The 23,967-nt window shown below is 40.8% G+C and overlaps 1 protein-coding gene across 5 annotated transcripts in view; it reads left to right on the forward strand.

Moving 5' to 3' along the window:
• The window catches only part of ppp1r13l (protein phosphatase 1, regulatory subunit 13 like), a 77,834-nt gene that overhangs the window by 48,319 nt on the left and 5,548 nt on the right, over window positions 1–23,967 (forward strand). For all 5 annotated transcript variants that reach the window (XM_060923362.1, XM_060923364.1, XM_060923363.1 and 2 more), the window contains 8 exons: window positions 520–612; window positions 763–842; window positions 7,931–8,282; window positions 8,461–8,933; window positions 9,122–9,247; window positions 9,347–9,480; window positions 17,997–18,163; window positions 20,875–21,068. In XM_060923362.1, the coding sequence (XP_060779345.1) occupies window positions 520–612; window positions 763–842; window positions 7,931–8,282; window positions 8,461–8,933; window positions 9,122–9,247; window positions 9,347–9,480; window positions 17,997–18,163; window positions 20,875–21,068 (1,619 nt within the window). The remainder of the gene's footprint in view (window positions 1–519; window positions 613–762; window positions 843–7,930; window positions 8,283–8,460; window positions 8,934–9,121; window positions 9,248–9,346; window positions 9,481–17,996; window positions 18,164–20,874; window positions 21,069–23,967) is intronic.

Genomic DNA, 23,967 nt, shown 5'->3' on the forward strand with positions numbered 1-23,967 from the left:
CATTGCTTGAAATGTCATAAGACCAAAGTATACATGTTTTATGATGCAGTAACACTTTGCTGCCATGTGCCCTAACATGGCTCTTCTAACGAGATTTTTGAGCTCGTTTCCTCATACACAAAGTAATTCTCTCAAAATGCAATTAATTATAACACATTCTGTATGGTTTATGGTCACCTGAGGAGACCGCATAATGAAATTCAAGAACTCATCAGAGAGAGTACGGTAAAACAATTAAGAAAAAAAAGCTATACCAGTTATTTTTATCATTGTAGATCACACCCGCAGTGTAGCTCCACCCAGGTCAAATGTAAAGTAAACAGGTTTTCTATTTGTATTTCAGTCCAACGTTCAAAGCTGTTTATTGCTTATAGTTATGTGTAGTATGGTGTGAGTCATCATGCTTCTCTAAAGGCAGCATGGTGAAAAAGTGTCAAGGTGTGTCAGTATCTTCTGTGTCCTCCATCTCTCGAACTATAGTCCCTCTTTGAATTCACTCTCGCTGCCATTGTCTCTTAGATGAGGGTATAGTGAGGCAGAGAACCCTGGCAAAATGGAACGAGACAGACCTGGATGTTTCGTATGAAAGAAAACCGCACCACACATACGACAGTGAGTCTACACAGCAGATAAGAACCAAATCTGCCATCAGTGCTCTGGAACATATCTTTAACCTTGTCTAAGATAAATAAAGCCTATGATAAGCACCAGGTATGGAACAGCAAACTATACACTTATTTTGCATACTTCCTCTCATTCCAGAAAACGAGTGGATCAGACCGACTGTCCCCAACAGCAACTGGAGAGAGTCCAACCTGGACTCACCCGTTGTACCTCGAAAGGTGTGTGTGTGTGTGTGTGTATGTTTTTATATACAACTGAGGACCAGATGTCCCCACAAGGATAGTAAAATCTAACAATTTCAACCTTGTGTGGACATTCGGATGGTCACCACAAGGAAATTGCGTGTGTGTGTGTGTGTGTGTGTGTGTGTGTGTGTTTTTAAACAAAAATTTAAAAAAATAAGAGCCAAAAAGTTTCCTTTTCATTGCTGAGGTGTAGGCACAGCATTATTTAACTGCAATAATAATTCTTTCAATGGAAGGTCCTCACAAGGAGAGAGACGTGTGTGTGTGTGTGTGTGTGTGTGTGTGCGCGCGCGCGCATGCATGCATGCACATTGGTGCATGTCTGTCCACTGTTTGGTAAAATGGCAATTTCCAGTTTCGTAACATGGTGCCTTGCCCTATAATTAACTGGTAAGTGAATAGCAATTAATTTAGGTGTCATATTTGTGTGTGTGCTTTACTTTAATCTCTTTGACCTTAATAGTAACAGGGTGTGGTGACCAGTATGACATTCTATCAACAATAATCCTGTCTGATTAAACCGATGTGCAGTCTTGATTCATTAGGCCTGAGTGAAACAGCCCACAGTAGGTCAACATTTTCACACTATCGAGAATTCACAATAGATCCATCATGTAGCTTTTGAACACAGACTACCATTGATCGGTAGCCTTTTCCCTCACGTTTTCAAATATCTAAAGGAACAGAGGGGAACCGTCAGGGCCTTCTAGGCCTTCAGGGAAGGTCCAAACATATCAGCATTTCAAATGTTATATTTAATTTCTTTCTTTGATAATTTAATGATAATTATTCTCTTCTGATTTCTAATTTGGCCTCATTTTCGATCAAATTTGCTTCAGAAATGAAAGGGTTACCATCCTGAAAACATTAAAATCAAGTTATCCAATGATGCGTGTGTGTGTATATATATATGTATATGTGTATGTATGTGTGTGTGTGTGTGTGTGTGTGTGTGTATATATATATATATATATATATATATATATATATATATATATATATATATAATTTATTTATTTTTTTTTTTAATTTCTAGGATGAGAAGAGTTTAGGGGTGGCATGGTGGTGTAATGGTTAGCGCTGTCGCCTCACAGCAAGAAGGTCCGGGTTCGAGCCCTGTGGCCGGCAAGGGCCTTTCTGTGTGGAGTTTGCATTTTCTCCCCGTGTCCGCATGGGTTTCCTCCACAGTCCAAAGACATGCAGGTTAGGTTAACTGGTGACTCTAAATTGACCGTAGGTGTGAATGGTTGTCTGTGTCTATGTGTCAGCCCTGTGATGACCTGGCGACTTGTCCAGGGTGTACCCCGCCTTTCGCCCGTAGTCAGCTGGGATAGGCTCCAGCTTGCCTGCGACCCTGTAGAACAGGATAAAGCAGCTAGAGATGATGAGATGAGATGAATGAGAAGAGTTTAGAGTTGGCTCACTCATTGGTTAGGACTTCATTGCTGGGACAAAAGGTTATGGCAGGTTGTGTTTATGTAGGAAGTGACAGATGAATTAACCAATCGGAGTTTGATTTATTATGGGAGGGACCAAACATTTAAGCCTTCTTGAAGGCCAACGCGAGCTTAACCGTGAGTCAGCGCAGCAGTGACGTCACCTTCCAGCCGGTGTAGCGTTCATCAGTAGTGTTATCGAATGCTAATAAAGCAGTCAAGCCAGTGCTATCGAGAGCAAGTAGCACTGGCTAATGACCGAGAAACTAAGATTTCTGTCTCCAGGCTCTTCAATGCTACAGTATTTTTCACTCATACTTGAGTATTCATTTCCCTCTGTAATTTACTTAGTTACTTTCAAAATCGACATCGACAACTACACACAACAGAGCGACCTGACAGCCTGCCGCTAATCCCTTGCAAAATCCTTTGCCTTGTTGCTTTTTTGGTGTGTCTGAAGTCCCAGCTCTAATAGTAACAGTTTGCCACTGTAAAGGGAAATTACGATAAACCGCTTTGTATACAGGTGATCTGGTTTCTATTGCGGCTGGCTTGACCAAACGCAAATTAAAATCAACACTTGTGTGCTGTACTGAATGCAAGACACGCGCGCATCTAAAAATTACTCAGAAGCAGAGGCATAACCAGAAACTAATTTCAATGGGATGAGGAAATACACAAAATACAAAATAAAATCATGATTGTTTTCCTGATCTGTAAAATTAATCGTCAAGCGTGACTCATTTCAGGCAGCCGTAGAGGTGGTAATGAGACGAATTTGCTGTTTAACCGTTCATAGCACAATTTACCATCAGTCATTCCATATTAATAATATTACCATAAAATACTTTTATGATGGGGGGAAAATTATACCTTATAGTGTATTATAAATCCTGACCTACTTGTTTTTGGCAGTAAATTCCAACAGGCTACTACATTAGTTCTTAACCCAATTTCTCTGTGCTTACTGTATCGTGTAGCTATTTCGCTATTAGGTTTCAAATAGAAAATGCATCACTCCAGTTGGCTAACTAATTCTATAATTGGCTAAGCGCTGACACTAGAGACTCCTCGGCTCCTCACCGAAAACTTTACCAAGTTAACCATTATATAGAAAAGAAAATAATCTGTTGATAGAAGGTTTACAGTTATGATTAGGTGTAGTCGTAATAGATTTAGAGAATGGTTCGAGTTAAACAGTGGGTAAACTTACTCAGCTTTTCTTGATAACCGCTTGGATCAGTCAAGACGTTTTGAGTAACCACCATTTGATTCTTTCCAATGTTGCACCAGAGTCAAGGCTAAATATTGTAAATCTGTCTAACTCAACTCGCTCACAAGGTAAATTAGCAGTATGATTATAACCAATGACTGTTAAACATGGACGGTGTGGCTCCATGCCCTTCTGTTCTATGGAAATGAAACCAGGTTCCTCTGCTGTGTTGTCAAATTTAAAGCCAGAGTTTGCACAGTAGGGAACTTTCTGCTGCTATCTGGAGCCAGAGTCAGCTCAATAGAGATGAGAGTCGAAGTCAGATATGCCTACTCATTTGATCGGCCCACCCCTTCTCTCAATACCAAGGTCCAGCGTGACACCAAGGCTGTCAATCAGTTAATTCCCAAGTGCATCCATGCCTTCTTACAATATAGTTTATTATTATTATGTGTAAATGGACTTGTTCAGGGTGTACCCCGCCTTTCGCCCATAGTCAGCTGGGATAGGCTCCAGCTTGACTGCGACCCTGTAGAACAGGATAAAGCAGCTAGAGATAATGAGATGAGATGTGTAGATGGCAGCATAGGGAGAACTAACTGTTCAATTTTGGACCCTGTACGTGGAAAGTCAGTTTAAATGAGAACACGTGACCTGGAACAGGGCTTTCCCCAGAAAAAAATATCAGAGCGGTGCTATTGATGTGGAACCCAGCCCATAAAGGCTGGCCTGGCCTGGAGGGTCCCAAAGGCTGCTAGACTTCAAATGGTGCATTCTGGTGGCATCTAGGGCTGATTTAGGCACAATTCAACATTATTAAATTTGCTGGTTTTTACCTTGTCAAATAGGCAAGAGGCAAAATTAGACTTGAAATGAAAACACTTCATATCACGCCTCTTCATTTTCCAATTTCAGCATGCCAGGAACAGAATCGAGGTCAAATCATGAAACGGTGCCATCTAGTGACCTGCACCTAGAACGTGGTTTTATGTATGGTTACGAATGGCAGTCAGCGCATGCAGTAAAACCCTTTATTTTCACTTCTGGGTGGAGTAGTAGGATAGTCTAGACCAGGGGTTTCAAAGTGTGGGAGAGTCGGCCCCCCCTCGGAGAGCAAATAAACAACAGCGCCCCCCCCCCCCCTTACAATTTTTGTTGTTGCTATACTTAAAGTTCCATTCGTATTTTTAAAAAAATGGTTGTTGTACACATTATTTTTTTCTTTTTCACATTTTAAACATCTGTGCTTTTTAAAACATCTTGTTTTACACATTTTAAACATCCCATAGCATCGTTAGCTAGCACCTCTTGACAGACAACACACTGTGGCAGTGGAGCATCTTCAGATCCAGTCCATGAAAATCCAAACTTTAAATAATCGTGGTCATACTGCCTTCTTTTTCCAGTCCCCCAGGATTCCGCGGGCCTTTTTTGTGATTGCTGCGGCTAAAATGTCTGATGTTGCAGGGGGGTGTTTCCAAAAAAATAGCGATGAAAGTTGCGGTGTTTTTTAGGTTTTTGTTGCGATTACATTGCGGGAGGAAGTGAAAGTTGCGAGAAATTGCGATTTTCTCTTTTTGTGATTTAAAATTGAGTGATATGTTAAATATTAAGTTATTACTGACAAACTATTGATTAAAAAAACAAAGACACTGAGAAATGGTCCTGTAAACAACTTTACCAATATAAAAGATTACCAGGACTACAAAAATGCAGAAAAATAGGCTTTACTTATCCAAATGCACCTGTTGGTTCAAAAGTTAAAGTGCATAGAACCTCACAGCACAACATGAAGTTACCTTCAAATATAATATAAATGCCTCAGCTTTCATGTAAGAAAAAAAACTATTAATACTAGTACTGTGTGCAGGCAGTCTCTCCTGAAGACTAAATTAAACAATAATTATAAACTAATAAAATAAATGGCTCAGGCTTCATAGAAGAAAAAAACATTTTGAACAGAATCTCACAGTATGATGCTGAAGCTGCCTAAACAATGGAAAATAAAATACCATTTTGGCAAAAATGTTGGCATCCATTAACTTGTTGTATTAAGTAAAAAAAATAAATAAAGTGCACACAGTCCTTCACTGTAAACATAACACACTTTCAGTGTTGCCAGATACTGCTGACGTTTTCCAGTCCAAGTTATGTTCAAAACCCGCCAAAAAGCACTTGAAATCGTCCAATCTGGCAACACGACGCGCATGCTGCTTCTCTTGAACACACGGAAGTAAGGCGGAAGGTAGTTTGTCGACGTCACCTCAAGACGACGCCAACGATTGGTCAAATTTGCGGGAAAGTTGCGGTGATTGGATATAATTGCGACACCGCCCTGAATTCGCGGTGATTGGTTGAATTTGCATTGAAGTTGCAAATCGCAACAACCTGGAGGCTCTGTTTTTTTGCTTGGCCCAGACTTTGTCTCCTCACTCACTGTAGCTTTAGGTACTAAAAACCGATCCATTTTGTCTCTCACGTTGCGCCCCCCCTGAAGAACTCTGGCGCCCCCCAGGGGGGGCACGCCCCACACTTTGAAAAGCCCTGGTCTAGACCTCTATGTGACAGCATCTTCCTATTTCTATAGTTATTACTCATTTTCAGAGGGGAACAGGAGATATTTAGGTGTGGAAAGTACTCTGCATTGTTCAATTTGTGTTTTTGTTTTTTTGTGCAAGTGACAGCACGGCACTGATGTCGCACAGTGCAGCAGAGCGCTGCGTATCTGCACTTTGGGGAAAGCCCTGATAGAAAATAGGCTATTTTGTCATTGAAACAGATGGGTATGGGAGCTACTACACATTATACTGCAGTCAGCCAGCAGGGGCACGAGACGTCCACCATCAGGAGAACACTGAACAACAATGGTGTGCATGGCAGGGTTGCAAGGCGAAAGCCACTGCTCTCCAAAAAGAACATTGCTGCTCGTCTGCAGTTTGCTAAAGAGCACATGGACAAGCCAGAAGGTTATTGGAAAAATGTTTTGTGGACGGATGAGACCAAAATAGAACTTTTTGGTTTAAATGAGAAGTGTTGTGTTTGGAGAAAGGAAAACATTGCATTCCAGCATAAGAACCTTATCCCATCTGTGAAACATGATGGTGGTAGTATCATGGTTTGGGCCTGTTTTGCTGCATCTGGGCCAGGATGGCTTGCCATCATTGATGGAACAATGAATTCTGAATTATACCAGCGAATTCTAAAGGAAACTGTCAGGACATCTGTCCATGAACTGAATCTCAAGAGCAGGTGGGTCATGCAGCAAGACAACGACCCTAAGCACACAAGTCGTTCTACCAAACAATGATTAAAGAAGAATAAACTTAATGTTTTGGAATGGCCAAGTCAAAGTCCTGACCTTAATCCAATCAAAATGTTGTGGAAGGACCTGAAGCAAGCAGTTCATGTGAGGAAACCCACCAACATCCCAGAGTTGAAGCTATTCTGTACAGAGGAATGGGCTAAAATTCCTCCCAGCCAGTGTGCAGGACTGATCAACAGGTACCGGAAACGTTTAGTTGCAGTTATTGCTGCACAAGGGGGTCACACCAGATACTGAAAGCAAAGGTTCACATACTTTTGCCACTCACAGATACGCGATATTGGATCATTTTCCTCAAACTGTTTTAACTGGGTTCTCTTTATCTATTTTTAGGACTTGTGTGGAAATCTGATGATGTTTTAGGTCATATTTATGCAAAAATATAGAAAATTCTAAAGGGTTCGCAAACTTTCAAGCACCACTGTAATTGAAAAAGTAGTGAATGGATTTTGATAATTTTTAGGAAAGTTGGGCCATGGGTCAAGGATCAATAAATTTTGATACAAATCAAGATATGTATGCTGACCCAGGTTTTTTGTTTTTTTTTTTTGGTCCTTTCCGAACATAACTCAAAAAGTAGTGAAAGGATTTTGATGAAATTTGGTGTACAGCTTTAGTATTGTCCTAGGTTCAAGTGATTTGATTTTGATGCTGATATGTGGAGAGGTATGCAGTCTACTATGTGCCCTTCTAGTTATTATATGACACGGTTTTATTAATAGATACAAATAGGATGTGCAGGGGTATTTTTATTTATTTATTTTTTTAATAAAAGCTTGCCAAAGACATTCACAATGCATCTAGTTGAGATAGAGGTGTGCATCAAGATAGGGATCCCATGGAACGCAACAAAAAAAGTTACATGAGCGGAACGTTTTTATTTTCATCCTGGCATGATTAAGTGTTTTGGATATAATGCTGATGGAACAAAGAAAAATCTGTGGGATGCACAAAGTGTTCATTCATCCATGCATTCTTAGTTTAAATTAAAATTGAGTTTAAACGAATTATTGTTTCTGTAATGATCATGGTGTGTCATTGAAGCAACTGTCCAACCCCATCTGCGTTTTCCTGAACATTCTGTCTGCAGGACCCTCATTCCCATTATCTCCCATCACCCAACGGCTCCTTGCCCAGGAACGCCCGTATCTCTGCGCCTCTTGATCATGTTTCACCCACCCAGCCATCATTTAACCATCAGCCAATCATCTCCCGTGTCTCCATCCCTCCTGCATCATCTGGGTTCCGCCCACGTAAGCCCATCCCCCTGTCTGTCATCATGAAGCTCCAGAACCCATACTCTGCAGCAGCCACCAGATATCCACAAGGCACAGAGGGTGAGCGTGATCTCAGCATGCCACGCCAGCCTTTGCCCCGAGAGTTGCTTTACCACTTTCAGCCTGTCCCTCAAGAGCAGAGACTGCCGCAATATTACGCAGAAGGTACTAAATAGAGTTATGTGCAGAAGTACTGTGGGTCAGAAGTGGGATTTTTCTCCTTGTTTTTACCTGGAAAGTGTGAATTTTCACATTAGAAATGGAATGGAAATATTATTTCCTGAAGAAAATGTAAGTAATAAAACCTTGTTCTAATTATTGCCTATGTGTTTTTCTTTGTCAGCCCCAAAGTCAAATGTGGAAAAAATAAACTCCCTTAATAAGCCGTCCGCACACCCAGAAAGCCTGACTCCCTCAGCCGAGCAAAGCAAAGAGCCCAAAGTAGAAGTTAACACTGATTCTGAGGTGGAGTCTGCTCCTCCTCGGCCCCTGAGCCCCACACGCTTGCAGCCAGTGGTGGACCCAGAGGCTCCTGTGGTCCCTGATAAGGACGTATTGCTCCAGATCCGAGCTGAGATCCCACGTGCTCTGAAGAGGCGTGGCTCCATTGACCATTCACGGAACATGAAGATGACACCCCTCCTTCAGCCCAACCAGTACAAGCAGATGATTAAACGAATGTTCCGCAGGAAAGGAACCCACACGAAGGTTGAGACGGGGAGTGAGAGTAGCTCGTCAGATGGAGAGGAGAGCGCACCATCGATATCGAGCCCAACTTCGCTGATCCCAAGCACGGCTCTGCCAGCCCAGCAGAAGGTGAGGAGTAACACTTCACTTCAAAAAGTGTCAATATTTTGAACTCAATATTAAACCTATTCACATTAATAATTAAATTAAAGCTCGTGTTAACTGTCAGAAGCTATCATTACAAGAATCAGGAATATGTGTGTGTGTGTGTGTGTGTGTGTGTGTGTGTGTGTGTGTGTGTGTGTGTCGGTCTTCAGTCAATCCTGCGGAAGCCAAAAGGAAGCAGTGTAAAGGGGCCCCGTGCTCGTCTCAGCCCTCTGGTCCTGTTGCTGGATGGTGCTCTGGTTGGGGAGCTGGACACGGTGCAGAGAGCCATACAGGAGGTTGGCAAACACCAACACGCCACACAAATTGCATAAAACCGGTCACGTAACGTCACCTATATGTCATTTATATGTAATCAATGCATGTTTCTTCACTAGATGAGTGACCCAAGCCAGCCAAATGATGAAGGTATCACCGCCCTTCATAATGCTATCTGTGGTGCGCACTATGCTGTAGTGGAGTTCCTTGTACGCATCGGTGCCAATGTCAGCGCCCCAGACAGCCACGGCTGGTTAGTGTCACACCTTCACTCATTTGTGTATGTGTGGTTTGTCTGTATCAGAGGTTTGTATGTAGGGTGAATTTGCACCGTGTGTGTGTGTGTTGGCTTATCGTGTCTGTATTAGAGATGTAAGCAAATACAAATACATTGTTTGGAATGAACGAATAATGTGCTAATGTGGATAACATGAATAGCAGGTGCATGATTGTTAGCTCGACTGGCCGTAAGGCCGATGAACTATTGCTATGGCATGTTGTCCGTCGTCCACAATTCAGTTAAACTGTCTCTCGTCCGTCAGTTCTCCATTGATTTCCATTCCGATTGTTTTGTTTGAAAGAACTCATCACTCCGCACAAAACTTTAGTTGTTTTGTCAAATTATTTGCTACCGAGTTACTAATTAGGCCAAATTAACGAAATTTTCCAGTCCTCTCACTAGAATTGTATCACCTCTCTCGTTTCTCATCCGATTTCAGTTCTGATCGATGTTTTGGGTCGATCCTCCCTTGAGGAACAAAACTTGGTCGTTTTGTTTCTTGATTTTTCTTGTTGTAAGCAATTTGTTTACATCTTTTTTCTTTATTTTCAGTTAAATTGTATCTCCTCCCTTAATTCTCAGTGGATTTCAGTTATGATTGTTTTATTTAAAAGAACTAGACCTTCTGCACAAAATTTGGTCATTGTATTGTCAATTTTTTGAGAACAAATTAGTAATCAAGTCAACCTGACGCATTTTCATCTGACTTGAATTGTATCTCCTCTCTCATTTATGATGCGAATTCAATTCTGAACGATGTTTTGGGCCGATCTTCTGTCGGGGAACAAAAATGTAGTCCTTTCTTGATTTTCCTCTTGTAAACAATGTGTCGTGGAGGTTGGTCCTCTCTCGCATTGTCACATTTCAGTTCTGTTTGGTGTTTTGGTAATCGTGGTTGTTTTTGATGGCAGGCCAGATGAGCTACTACACCCTCGACGTTCTGGTATGTTGTTTTGTTGGATCGTTTGTTTGTTTGGCGGTTTTTTGAGGGGGAAAAAAAAAAGCTTTCCAGAAAGGTTAATGGGGCATCTGGGGGATTGGGATTGCATGGGATACAACAAAAAAGTCATGCAGGTGGAAGGCTGTTACTTTTATGCAGGCATAAGAAGCTTATGAGACAAAGAAATACAGTGGTGCTTGAAAGTTTGTGAACCCTTTAGAATTTTCTATATTTCTGCACAAGTATGACCTAAAGCAGCATCAGATTTTCACACAAGTCCTAAAAGTAGATAAAGAGAACCCAGTTAAACAAATGAGACAAAAATATTATACTTGGTCATTTATTTATTGAGGAAAAGGATCCAATATTACATATTTGTGAGTGGCAAAAGTATGTGAACCTCTAGGATTAGCAGTTAATTTGAAGATGAAATTAGAGTCAGGTGATTTCAATCAATGGGATGACAATCAGGTGTGAGTGGGCACCCTGTTTTATTTAAAGAACAGGGATCTATCAAAGTCTGATCTTCACAACAAATGTTTGTGGAAGTGTATCATGACACGAACAAAGGAGATTTCTAAGGACCTCAGAAAAAGTGGTGTTGATGCTCATCAGGCTGTAAAAGCTTACAAAACCCTCTCTAAAGGGTTTGGACTCCACCAATCCACAGTCAGACAGATTGTGTACAAATGGAGGAAATTCAACACCATTGTTACCCTCCCTAGGAGTGGTTGACCAACAAAGATCACTCCAAGAGCAAGGCATGTAATAGTTGGCAAGGTCACAAAGGACCCCAGGGTAACTTCTAAGCAACTGAAGGCCTCTCTCACATTGGCTAATGTTAATGTTCATGAGTCCACCATCAGGAGAACACTGAACAACAATGGTGTGCATGTCAGGGTTGCAAAGAGAAAGCCACTGCTCTCCAAAAAGAACATTGCTGCTCATCTGCAGTTTGCTAAAGATCACGTGGACAAGCCAGAAGGCTACTGGAAAAATGTTTTGTGGACGGATGAGACCAAAATAGAACTTTTTGGTTTAAATGAGAAGCATTATGTTTGGAGAAAGGAAAACACTGCATTCCAGCATAAGAACCCTATCCCATCTATGAAACATGGTGGTGGTAGTATCATGGTTTGGGCCTGTTTTGCTGCATCTGGGCCAGGACGGCTTGCCATCATTGATGGAACAATGAATTCTGAATTATACAAGCGAATTCTAAAGGAAAATGTCAGGACATCTGTCCATGAACTGAATCTCAAGAGAAGGTGGGTCATGCAGCAAGACAACGACCCTAAGCAAACAAGTCATTCTACCAAAGAAGTGTTAAAGAAGAATAAAGTTAATGTTTTCTAATGGCCAAGTCAAAGTCCTGACCTTAATCCTATCGAAATGTTGTGGAAGGACCTGAAGCGAGCAGTTCGTGTGAGGAAACCCACCAACATCCCAGAGTTGAAGCTGTTTTGTATGGAGGAATGGGCTAAAATTCCTCCAAGCCGGTGTACAGGACTGATCAACAGTTACCGGAAATGTTTAGTTGCAGTTATTGCTGCACAAGGGGGTCACACCAGATACTGAAAGCAAAGGTTCACATACTTTTGCCACTCACAGATATGTAATATTGGATCATTTTCCTCAATAAATAAATAACCAAGTATAATATTTTTGTCTCATTTGTTTAACTGGGCTCTCTTTATCTACTTTTAGGACTTGTGTGAAAATCTGATGATGTTTTAGGTCATGTTTATGCAGAAATATAGAAAATTCTAAAGGCTTCACAAACTTTCAAGCACCACTGTAGCTTTAGAGCATTCATTAATTCATTCATCCTTAGTACCTACCTGGTCAGGGTTGTCAGTTTCTAATTAGGCTACTAGTTTTTTGCACAGTACTGTATATCCACAGTCTTAGGCAGGTGTAAAGAAATGCTGTCGACCAAAACTGGCTTCAAAAATAATGAAATGAAATGTTTCAACATGAAAATAATACTCATCTCATCTCATTATCTCTAGCCGCTTTATCCTTCTACAGGGTCGCAGGCAAGCTGGAGCCTATCCCAGCTGACTATGGGCGAAAGGCGGGGTACACCCTGGACAAGTCGCCAGGTCATCACAGGGCTGACACATAGACACAGACAACCATTCACACTCACATTCACACCTACGGTCAATTTAGAGTCACCAGTTAACCTAACCTGCATGTCTTTGGACTGTGGGGGAAACCGGAGCACCCGGAGGAAACCCACACGGACACGGGGAGAACATGCAAACTCCACACAGAAAGGCCCTCGCCGGCCCCGGGGCTCGAACCCAGGACCTTCTTGCTGTGAGGCGACAGCGCTAACCACTACACCACCGTGCCGCCCTGAAAATAATACTATGAACAGCAATAAGCCATAATAAATGAAACAAAGCCAATATTTGGTGTTAGACGACCCTTTGCTTTTAAAAAAAAAAGGAAAAAAGTAGTCTCCGGTACAATGAGTGCAGTTTTATAAGGAAATGATCTGTAGGTTTTACTGAACATCTTGCAGAACCAGCCACAGTTCTTCTGGACACTTTGACTGTCACACTTGCTTCTTAATTTTGCACCAAAACCCAGTAGCCTTCATTGTTTGGGTTTTTTTTTTTTTTAAATCTGAAAAGTGGTCTCTCATGGAATATGCTGCTCAGATACAAACTTTTTTTTTTTTTCTGTAACATTTAATTTTGTGCTGGAAAACGAACATTTGTAACTGTAAAATGTTTTTTGTCCTGACTCGATAATGTAGAAGTCATAAAATAGAAATCTATAACAAAGTTTTTATGAAAAAAAGTGAGACTTTTGCACAACTACATTTTTTTTTTAAGAAAATATTACAGGCAAGTAGAAACATTAGAAAATATAATAACTGTGTGACACATGGTTAAGGGATTCTTACATTTTTGTTATTTCAGGCCTCATGTCAGTGGCGGCTCCTGAATTTTTTTTCAGGGGGGGCAATTTTCCCCCGTTACGTCTACACGGACCGTAAATGTCCACAGGACTGAAGTAAATTGACCTAGGTAGCAAATCAATTGGCCGAACTTGTTTTTGCCTGGTAAATTCAGATATCAATACAGACAATATCTCTTCTCTGTAGCTTACTGGCTTCCAGTAAGCTACAGAATTGACTTTAAAGCATTGCTGCTGGTGTACAAATCTCTAAATGGTACAGGGCCCAATTACCTCTCTGATATGTTGCAGCGGCCTAACCCAATCAGATCTACCAGATCGCAACAGAAAAATTTACTATTAAAACCAGTTGTTAAAACAAAGTGTGGTGAAGCAGCTTTTAGCTACTATGCAGTACAGCTATGGAACCAACTGCCAGAGGACATTAAAAATGCTCCTGCTGTTGGCAGCTTCAAATCTAGGTTAAAGACCAAGCTGTTTTCAGATGCTTTCTGTTAAATAATTAATATTTTTACATTTTTTATAATCTTTTTCTCTGCATGTTTTAAATTTATTTTAACTTTATTCTATTTTATTCTGCTAGGGTTTTTTTTTCTCTTTCTCTTTTTCTCCTTTTTCTTTTTGGCATTTTAATATTTTATTTCTACTATTGTTTAATTCTTATTATTTTCTTTTAATTCTTTTAATTCTTTTAATTAATTATTTTAGAATTAAGATAAAATTATTTTATGTAATTTTATTTCTCTATTGTTTACTGTTTTTGTTTTTACTTCTGTAAAGCACATTGAACTGCCATTGTGTATGAAATGTGCTATATAAATAAACTTGCCTTGCCTTCTCTCCACTAGGTGGCAACACTGAACAAGTTAAAGGTGGCAAACTAAGGTAGCCTAGTAAACTAGACCCACCCGCCTAGCGGCCAAAAATATTTTTGCCTACAAGTGGCAAATATTCACATTTAGTCTGGCTTGCCAGGCTAAAACTAAGGAAGATTCATTGTGAAGCCTTCAAAGCAAAATATTTGGCATCACAATCAATTAATATTACATTACTCATTTATTTTCTCATATTATTCCAGTATTCTATAATAAGTAGACAGAAATTCTTAATTATAAACATATTCTAATTTCTTCAATTCTAAAGAATGCAATTAAAGTGGCAGGATATAAATCCAAAACAAGTGTTTAAGTTTTGAAAAAGATGAAGAAAAGCATAACCATCAAACAAACATGTGCAGCTTATGTGTTTTTTTTTTTTTTTTTTTATATGGAATTGCACCATTTTAACAACAAATAATTCTAAATAAATTCTGCAGTTTTTTTTCCCAAGAATTCCTCCAGAAAGCCATGCCTTAAAAGGAGATTTAAAGTATTACAAGCATGTCAATGAACACAAAAGGCTTTAGTTATTTAGCTATATACACACACAAGGTTACACAAGGTTTTGTAGTCAGTGCAACTTGGCTTAACAAGTTGGAAAAAAGGTAAGGTGCTGCTGGCTCCAATTAACACATATACTGTACAATATATAAAAACTGAAAATATGCTTAATTTACACCAAGTCAGAAAGAACTTGAGGCTACTGAAATATTCCAAGCATGGCAATGTTAAACTGCCATTGATAAAACAAAAACATGGCAATGTTAAACTGCCATTGGTAAAACAAAAACATAGCAATGTTAAACTGCCATTGGTAAAACAAACACACACAAAAACAACTTTTGCCTAGTAAATTCAAATATCAGATATCACTGTACCGTCTGCTGTGCTACTTCCATGGTGTAAGAGAGCGCAAGGGTAGCAAAAACGAGCATTGACTACATCACAGCCAGCTAGCCAAGTTTTCCGGTGGTACCAGTTCTTGTTAAAACCTCTTGAGTAGGTCTTCTCCCCCTTCGTAGACGCTTGCTTGATGTTTAAATTCGGTCTAGGAGGTCCTAGCTGTTTGATTGCCGTTTTCTCCTCATTTAGTCTCACGACGACTAAAGGGAACTTCTTTCAGAGACGCTATCGTATTGTTGCACTCAACACTCGCCGCCATCTTCATAGAATGTTCACACATTTCCCGCGCAAGTTGCATTTTCCAGCCCAAAATTATGTTCAAAACCCGCCAAAATGCACTTAAAACCAATCTGGCAACACTTGTGCGGCGCAACAGGCGTATGATGTAAGCACGCTGCTTGTGCGAGCACATAAAACCCAATAGAAAATGCATTGGGAGCATGATTTTCGAAAAAAACGTACGTACCATTAGTGTCAATGGGAGATTTTGGGGCAAATCTGAACCTGACAGAAATCGCCCAAAAAGGGCGTGGCTACACCAGGCGCGACCTTAGCCTGATTGGACAATGACATTACTGTTGGTAGTAGGAGTAGATAAAAAAAAAAATCTCCCTCCCTGTTTGGGAGTGCGTCGCCCAAATCGCCCTTATTAACGAGCCGCCAGTGCCTCATGTAATCCTCCGCCTGATAGAGAAAAATGCGTGCGTGCCCATGGCAACATCTTTATCTCTGTTGTGGTCTAAATGGTATGAGAAAGTGTTTTTTGTTCTGAGAAACCAGACAGTGTAGGTGAGTGTTTTTTGGCATTCAGAAGGAATGTCTCAGGCAGAGAGACTGACACTGGTGTACATGAAACTCTTCTCATCTCATTATCTCTAGCCGCTTTATCCTGTTCTACAGGATCGCAGGCAAGCTGGAGCCTATCCCAGCTGACTACGGGCGAAAGGTGGGGTACACCCTAGACAAGTCGCCAAGTCATCACAGGGCTTACACATAGACACAGACAACCATTCACACTCACATTCACACCTACGGTCAATTTAGAGTCACCAGTTAACCTAACCTGCATGTCTTTGGACTGTGGGGGAAACTGGAGCACCCGGAGGAAACCCACGCAGACACGGGGAGAGCATGCAAACTCCACACAGAAAGGCCCTCGCCGGCCACGGGGCTCGAACCCGGACCTTCTTGCTATGAGGCGACAGTGCTAACCACTACACCACCGTGCCGCCAGTACATGAAACTTCTTTGATAAAAACAAGTGTTACCAGGCAAAACAAACCTCACCCGGCAGCACTTTATTTTATACCTATATGTTGATAATGGTACTATTTTTCAAATATCAGCTGTCCAGTTATAGTCCTATGAAAATCCATGACCTTGAGTTTGATATTAGTCATTCAAGGTCAAAGGTCATGGCAGCAACTGAAAGCCTATATGGGACTTCTTAAGGCCAATTTATGCTGACAACGCAGTCCTCGTAGATGGCGTCGCAGATAGTGTCTGTGTAGCCCCCCCACCTTCGCAGACGCTCTGCGTGCACCTCCCAAAAATTGTGACCACCGCAGAAGCCTTGCAGACAGCGTCGCAGACAAGAGGGCTCTGACTGGTCCACTCTACATCCGCTGTACATGCACTTCCGCTTCCCTACTTTCCCGGTTTGGTTTGTTTTCACGGCCGCCATTTTTAAAACACGAGCGAAGATGGAGCAGCACGAAGAGCGGTTGATCAAGGAAGTGAGGAAGTACGTACATCTATACGACTCCAGTTCTAGTCATTATAAGTAACCGGAGGATAAACACTCCACTAACCACACCCACCAACTACTCCTAGCGATTTTGCGACTTCGCGCCCCCTTGTGTTGTGGCGGTGAATAACATCGCGCACGCCTATTACTCCCCGCTCAACGATAAATTACAACTGTCTGCGAAAAGCTATCTGCGAAAGCCTTGTCGCAAGAGCATGCAGAGGCCTTTATATGTTGATGATGGTAAACGTCTGGCTATCATGAACCATTTTAAAGTTATAGCCCTTTGAAAACTCATGACCTTGAGTTTGACCTTTCAGGGTCACTCAAGATCAAAGATCATTGTGCCAAATGAAAGGCCATATGGGAGTTCCTATATGCTCATAATAGTAAAGATCTGTCTATCGGCAACCGTTTTTGAGTTATAACGGAAAATGTTATTTTGACCGAAAGGTTGACCTTTCTGTGACCTTGACCTTCACCTTGACCCGATTACCCCCAAAATGTAATCAGGTGATCTACGGACCATTGCCCACCTACACTGAAAACTTGAAGTCAATCGGTGCAACCGTCTAAACGCTAGATTGTTAACAGACAGTCACACAAACAAACAAACCGCACTGATTACAATACCTCGCCTCGCTTACTCTGTCATGGGCGAGGCAAAAATCTTCTCCTTTTAAGTGTCTGTACCTGCTAGGAAATCTTTAGTGAAGGGGAAAATTACAGATTTGCTTCACAATCTAATACTCTGTGTGTGTGTGTGTGTGTGTGAGAGAGCAGGATTAAAAACAAACAAAAAAAACCAGTTCAGTGCATATCTATGGTTGAGACTAATGATGAACTGGAGTGATTTAGCCAAGGTTCAGGAACTTTTAGAGCGAGAACTCGTACACCATGCTGACGGTGCTGCCATTTTTGCTTTTAGGGTTTTCCAGTTTTTCCAGTAGCAGGGTGATTAGGGTTAATACTTAATTGAAAAAAAGATACGTTTAGGCCACTCCCACTTCAAAGTTTATTCTTGATAAAGATCATGCCATTGTGTTACACCTCTAAAGTGTGTGTGTGTGTGTGTGTGTGTGTGTAGGACACCCCTGCACTGCGCTGCCTCATGTAACGACCGGGCACTGTGCGAGTTTCTGGTGCGTAATGGTGCAGCCGTCATGGCAGTGACGGAGAGCGATGGAGCCACAGCGGCGCAGAAGTGTGACCCGTATGCTGGGGGTTATGAAGAGTGTGAGAGCTTCCTTAGAGGTTAGGATGACCTCATTAGTTACAAGGCACATGACCACAACTTTCATGTACAGGTTAAAGACACAAACAGAACCAAAATCCTAAAAATGTCTGTGTATTTGTATAGAAATTTTCAGATCCTAAAGAGACTTTCAATGATTTGTTTTATTAAAAGGGTAAATCAGTTAATCCTCCTGTGTGTGTGTGTGTGTGGGGGGGGGATTTTCTTTTCTTATTCTTATTTTATCCTATTATGCTTGTGTATGACCATTAGATGTGGAAGGATATACGTAACCTACTGAAATGTGAAGTTTTGGTGGTTTGGAGAGCATGTCTTGCGCTCTCTCTCTCTCTCGCTCTCTCTCTCTCTCTCTCTCTCGGTTGGAGAGGTAAAACTTATACTCTATGTAAAGAGGGGGTAGCGGGATGGGATAATGCATATTTGCACTGGCTTGCACATTCCTTTGCACATTTCGCTTAACTTATGGTGTGTGTGTGCGCGCACGCGCGTGTGTGTGATTGTGAAAAATGATGCTGCTATGTATGCTTTATGAGGCTATCCACTTCTATTCTACTGGTCTAAATCACTACAAATTGCTCTGGTAACAGATTTGGTGACATTTCCTGTACATTTTATTTATCTTTTTTATTACATCCATCTTTTTTTATTACATCCACCTGCCAAGGGACTACAGGCAGAAACTAGCATGTACTGCTATAACTTGGTACAGACATCTGTCCTTACCACAAGGATAATGTTTAATTTGTACACTGTCCCTTTTAAAAATAAAATAAACTTTTAAACTTTATAAAAGATTCAGAGACGGTGCTAGTTTCAGTTTTAAGACGCGTTATAGCTAGATGCTCCTAATTACAACCCCGATTCCAAAAAAGTTGGGACAAAGTACAAATTGTAAATAAAAATGGAATGCAGTGATGTGGAAGTTTCAAAATTCCATATTTTATTCAGAATAGAACATGGATGACATATCAAATGTTTAAACTGAGAAAATTTATCATTTAAAGAGAAAAATTAGGTGATTTTTTAAATTTCATGACAACAACACATCTCAAAAAAGTTGGGACAAGGCCATGTTTACCACTGTGAGACATCCCCTTTTCTCTTTACAACAGTCTGTAAACGTCTGGGGACTGAGGAGACAAGTTGCTCAAGTTTAGGGATAGGAATGTTAACCCATTCTTGTCTAATGTAGGATTCTAGTTGCTCAACTGTCTTAGGTCTTTTTTGTCGTATCTTCCGTTTTATGATGCGCCAAATGTTTTCTATGGGTGAAAGATCTGGACTGCAGGCTGGCCAGTTCAGTACCCGGACCCTTCTTCTACGCAGCCATGATGCTGTAATTGATGCAGTATGTGGTTTGGCATTGTCATGTTGGAAAACGCAAGGTCTTCCCTGAAAGAGACGTTGTCTGGATGGGAGCATATGTTGCTCTAGAACCTGGATATACCTTTCAGCATTGATGGTGTCTTTCCAGATGTGTAAGCTGCCCATGCCACACGCACTAATGGAGCCACATACCATCAGAGATGCAGGCTTCTGAACTGAGCGCTGATGATAACTCGGGTCGTCCTTCTCCTCTTTAGTCCGAATGACACGAATGACACGATGAAAGTCCCTGATTTCCATAAAGAACTTCAAATTTTGATTTGTCTGACCACAGAACAGTTTTCCACTTTGCCACAGTCCATTTTAAATGAGCCTTGGCCCAGAGAAGATGTCTGCGCTTCTGGATCATGTTTAGATACGGCTTCTTCTTTGAACTATAGAGTTTTAGCTGGCAACGGCGGATGGCACGGTGAATTGTGTTCACAGATAATGTTCTCTGGAAATATTCCTGAGCCCATTTTGTGATTTCCAATACAGAAGCATGCCTGTATGTGATGCAGTGCCGTCTAAGGGCCCGAAGATCACGGGCACCCAGTATGGTTTTCCGGCCTTGACCCTTACGCACAGAGATTCTTCCAGATTCTCTGAATCTTTTGATGATATTATGCACTGTAGATGATGATGATGATGATATGTTCAAACTCTCTTTGCAGTTTTACACTGTCGAACTCCTTTCTGATATTGCTCCACTATTTGTCAGCGCAGAATTAGGGGGATTGGTGATCCTCTTCCCATCTTTACTTCTGAGACCCGCTGCCACTCCAAGATGCTCTTTTTATACCCAGTCATGTTAATGACCTATTGCCAATTGACCTAATGAGTTGCAATTTGGTCCTCCAGCTGTTCCTTTTTTGCACCTTTAACTTTTCCAGCCTCTTATTGTCCCTGTCCCAACTTTTTTGAGATGTGGTGTCATGAAATTTCAAAGGAGCCAATATTTGGCATGAAATTTCAAAATGTCTCACTTTCGACATTTGATATGTTGTCTATGTTCTATTGTGAATACAATATCAGTTTTTGAGATTTGTAAATTATTGCATTCCGTTTTTATTTACAATTTGTACTTTGTCCCAACTTTTTTGGAATCGGGGTTGTAGAGTGATAAAGACTTTTTATCTCGGATTCTTCCAATTAGTTGCATTTCTCAATTCATTTTTTTTTTATTAATTAGATTCTCTAATTGTAGACTATTTAAAATGAGAGCATTGCTTGACATGCAGCCAGAATTTTAATCCAAGGTACATGTAGCATATAGTGAGAGCATTACACGTTTTGATGGGAAATACTTGTACAAGTTGTAATACAAGTGTGTGTGTGATGTCAGGAGTGGAGGAGGCGATGGGTGTGGAGAACAGCGGTGTGCTGTACGCTCTGTGGTCTTACCCAGCCCAGGCACATGATGAGCTGACCTTCAAGGAGGGAGACATGGTGACCATCCTGCAGAAACCCGAGGGAATGGACTGGTGGTGGGCTTCACTCTGCGGCCGAGAGGGCTTCGTCCCAAATAACTATTTTGGGGTAAGAGAACATATTGTTACTATTAGGAATAGTATCGTATGGACTGTTCAAACATAAATCATACAAGTTCATGAGTAATAATACTAGATCTACTGATTTTATTAATAAATTTGGAATGTAGTATAATAATGTATAAAGATGATAGGTAATTTAATAAAATACGATTACTTGTATTGGCTTGTATACTTAAGTCGGGAATAAAACACAACAGGACATGCTCTTAGGAAAATAATCAACAAGGGAGTAGCGTGATCTTTAAAGAACAACTTTTTATATGTCTGTAGACCCCCTTGCGTGTGACATCACACATCACGAGGTGATTTCTCCTGGGGGACAACCGGAGACCGTATTTCCTGTGGCTTAATCTGTCTTAAATAGGGTTCATTTTTGCACTGCTTGTTCCAATCGTTCAAATAGAGAAAAAGATATTACTGTCTCCCTGGAGCTTTGTCTTGAACTTCTGATTGTGGCTTAGGAACTTGACTTGGGTATTCCTTTCGAAAGGAAACATCTCTGATCTGGGAGTCGGAGATTTTTTTTTTTTTTTTCTTCACAGCGGTAGGCAGAACCCGGTTTGCCTTTTTATCTGTAACTGTCCGTGAATCCCTTTTTCACTCCAGCTTTGATAGCACACAACAACGATGCTATGTGAGAACAGCTCTCTCCAAAGCCTGTAATACAGTCGCGGTGTGCGGCCACCATTTGCCATTTTTTTTTTTCACTGACAATCCAGTGTTAAAGGTTTTTCAGCCATTCTTTGCGAGTGGTTAACCTGGAATAGGATATAGGTAGGATTCAGTCACATGACTTTTACTTGCGAGGTTACTTCCGGTGAATGAAGTGGTGGTCGGGCGAACCGATTTGGCCACCGCTATGCAAAGAGCTCATGAAGCCGTCTCCGACTGTTTTCACAGTTTGCATGGCCAAAGTTGTTCTTTGCAATGGGATAGATCCTTACACACAAGCAAAGAAGGATTTTTCCTATGACTTTTGAAAACTGATCCATCTGTTGAGCTCCCCAACATCTCAAACTATCTGGTGCTGCAGACATTGTTCTACATGGACACACAGATGAAAACCTGGAAGTATGTAGTGGAAGTTCATTATGTCTGACTGTTTAAGTATTTTTAAGTTCATTTCTTAGACAAGGATTTTAAGATCGTTACCTTGTTGACAGTTTCAGCGTGAAAGCGGAAGATTCACACTGAAACTGTCAACAAGGTAACAATCTTAAAATCCTTGTCTAAGAAACGAACTTAAAAATACGAAAACCTGGAAGAGCATAGAGGCGTACAACTTTTTATATGTGGCTGGGTTAAAGATCTGGTGATCAGGACACTACAAGATAAATCCTGTATTGTTTATGCCCGGGTAAGTAGGCATTTTTGGGCTTTTTGTACGTGTCTTTGCAGCGCTTGCTAGGACACTACAAAAATTAGTATCGCGTGTAAACAAACCACAGCCACTCAATTCTCAATCCTCCCTGCTCTTCTCTTCCAGCAAATAAATAAATATATATATATATACACACATACATACAGGGTGTTTCAAAAAATTTGATAGCATTTCACAATCTAATAACTTTTGCCAATTCTTGTTCAATTGACCATGTTTTAACAGCATGTGTGGAAACAGGTCAGAATTTTATGTTTAATGTTGTTTTTTTTGGGGGGGTGCGGGCAAAGAAAATCCCCATGCCACAGCTGAGCATGAAAGGAACTCGCCAAAAGTGAATGTGTTCTGCGCCATCTCCAAGAATCGTCTTTATGGCCCCTTTTTCTTTGACGGAAATGTAACCGGCGATGTTTGTTTATCTCCAAATGTTTCAGAACTGGCTAATGGATGAGCTCATTGCAAATGAACATGAAGACTTCATTTTTCAACAGGATGAGGTTCCACCTCACTGGAAGCTCACTGTGCGAGCTTCTCAATGAGAATCTGCCAGAGCGATGGCTTGGGCATGCTGGTGATGAAGACAATGTGGTGTTGAAATGCCTGCCACGTTCACCTGACCTGATGATATTTAATATAATTTTTTTTTCCTCTGGGACTATGTGAAGGGACTAGTCTATGTCCCTCTTCTTCCTGCAAACCTAGAGGAACTCAAGCAGAGAATCACTGCAGGAGCTGGACTACTGACTTGATGTGTGCTGTGTCTCAGGCGGTGCACATGTTGAAAATTTGCAAAATCGTTCATGGAATCCACATACCTTTTTTGAATTTCTCATTCAAATTTTGAGGAATAAATCTTATATCGCTCAACATTAAGCCTGTTCAGTTTCATTTGCCTAGACTGTGTAGTTTCTGGGATATTTACATCTTAAATAATATCAATTTTTTGAAACACCATATACAACATCTCTGTAGCTAATGCTAGGCCACAAATCTACATAGTCACTCCAATGGTTTCGAGGACTTTTGTACGGATCATAAGTAATAAACTCGAATTTCCGCGTATATCTATCCTTTCCTTCTTTCTGACTTGGATTATCCAAGTAATCCGGGAGTAAAGGTTTTTTTTTTTTTAGCTGTAGTTTTCTTCAAACTACAGACGTCTAACATCTTTAATATCACTTGTCTTCAGTATGTACACAAAATTTGCTTGTCCTCAAGTACAAGGATAGCAACGGTTGCGAATGTAAGTGTGACATCGGCGCAAGGGGTCTACAGTTATATTTAATATTCAATTTTTGTGAACAGTTGTTCCCTCATCAGCCTCTTGCGTTCTCTCAATTGATGATAAAAAAATAATAATTGCAGTTTTTTTCATGTTCCTGAGAAACCAGAAAACCCTCTGTTCATGACGGGAAAGTTACAGCTTTAAATCTGACTGTTACAAAACATCGACACTGGAGACTCCTTCCATAAATGTGTAATAACCATTGTAAGGAAAATGTTT

The sequence above is a fragment of the Neoarius graeffei genome, chromosome 6 (assembly GCF_027579695.1).
Source record: "Neoarius graeffei isolate fNeoGra1 chromosome 6, fNeoGra1.pri, whole genome shotgun sequence".
In the NCBI taxonomy this organism is placed as follows: domain Eukaryota; kingdom Metazoa; phylum Chordata; class Actinopteri; order Siluriformes; family Ariidae; genus Neoarius; species Neoarius graeffei.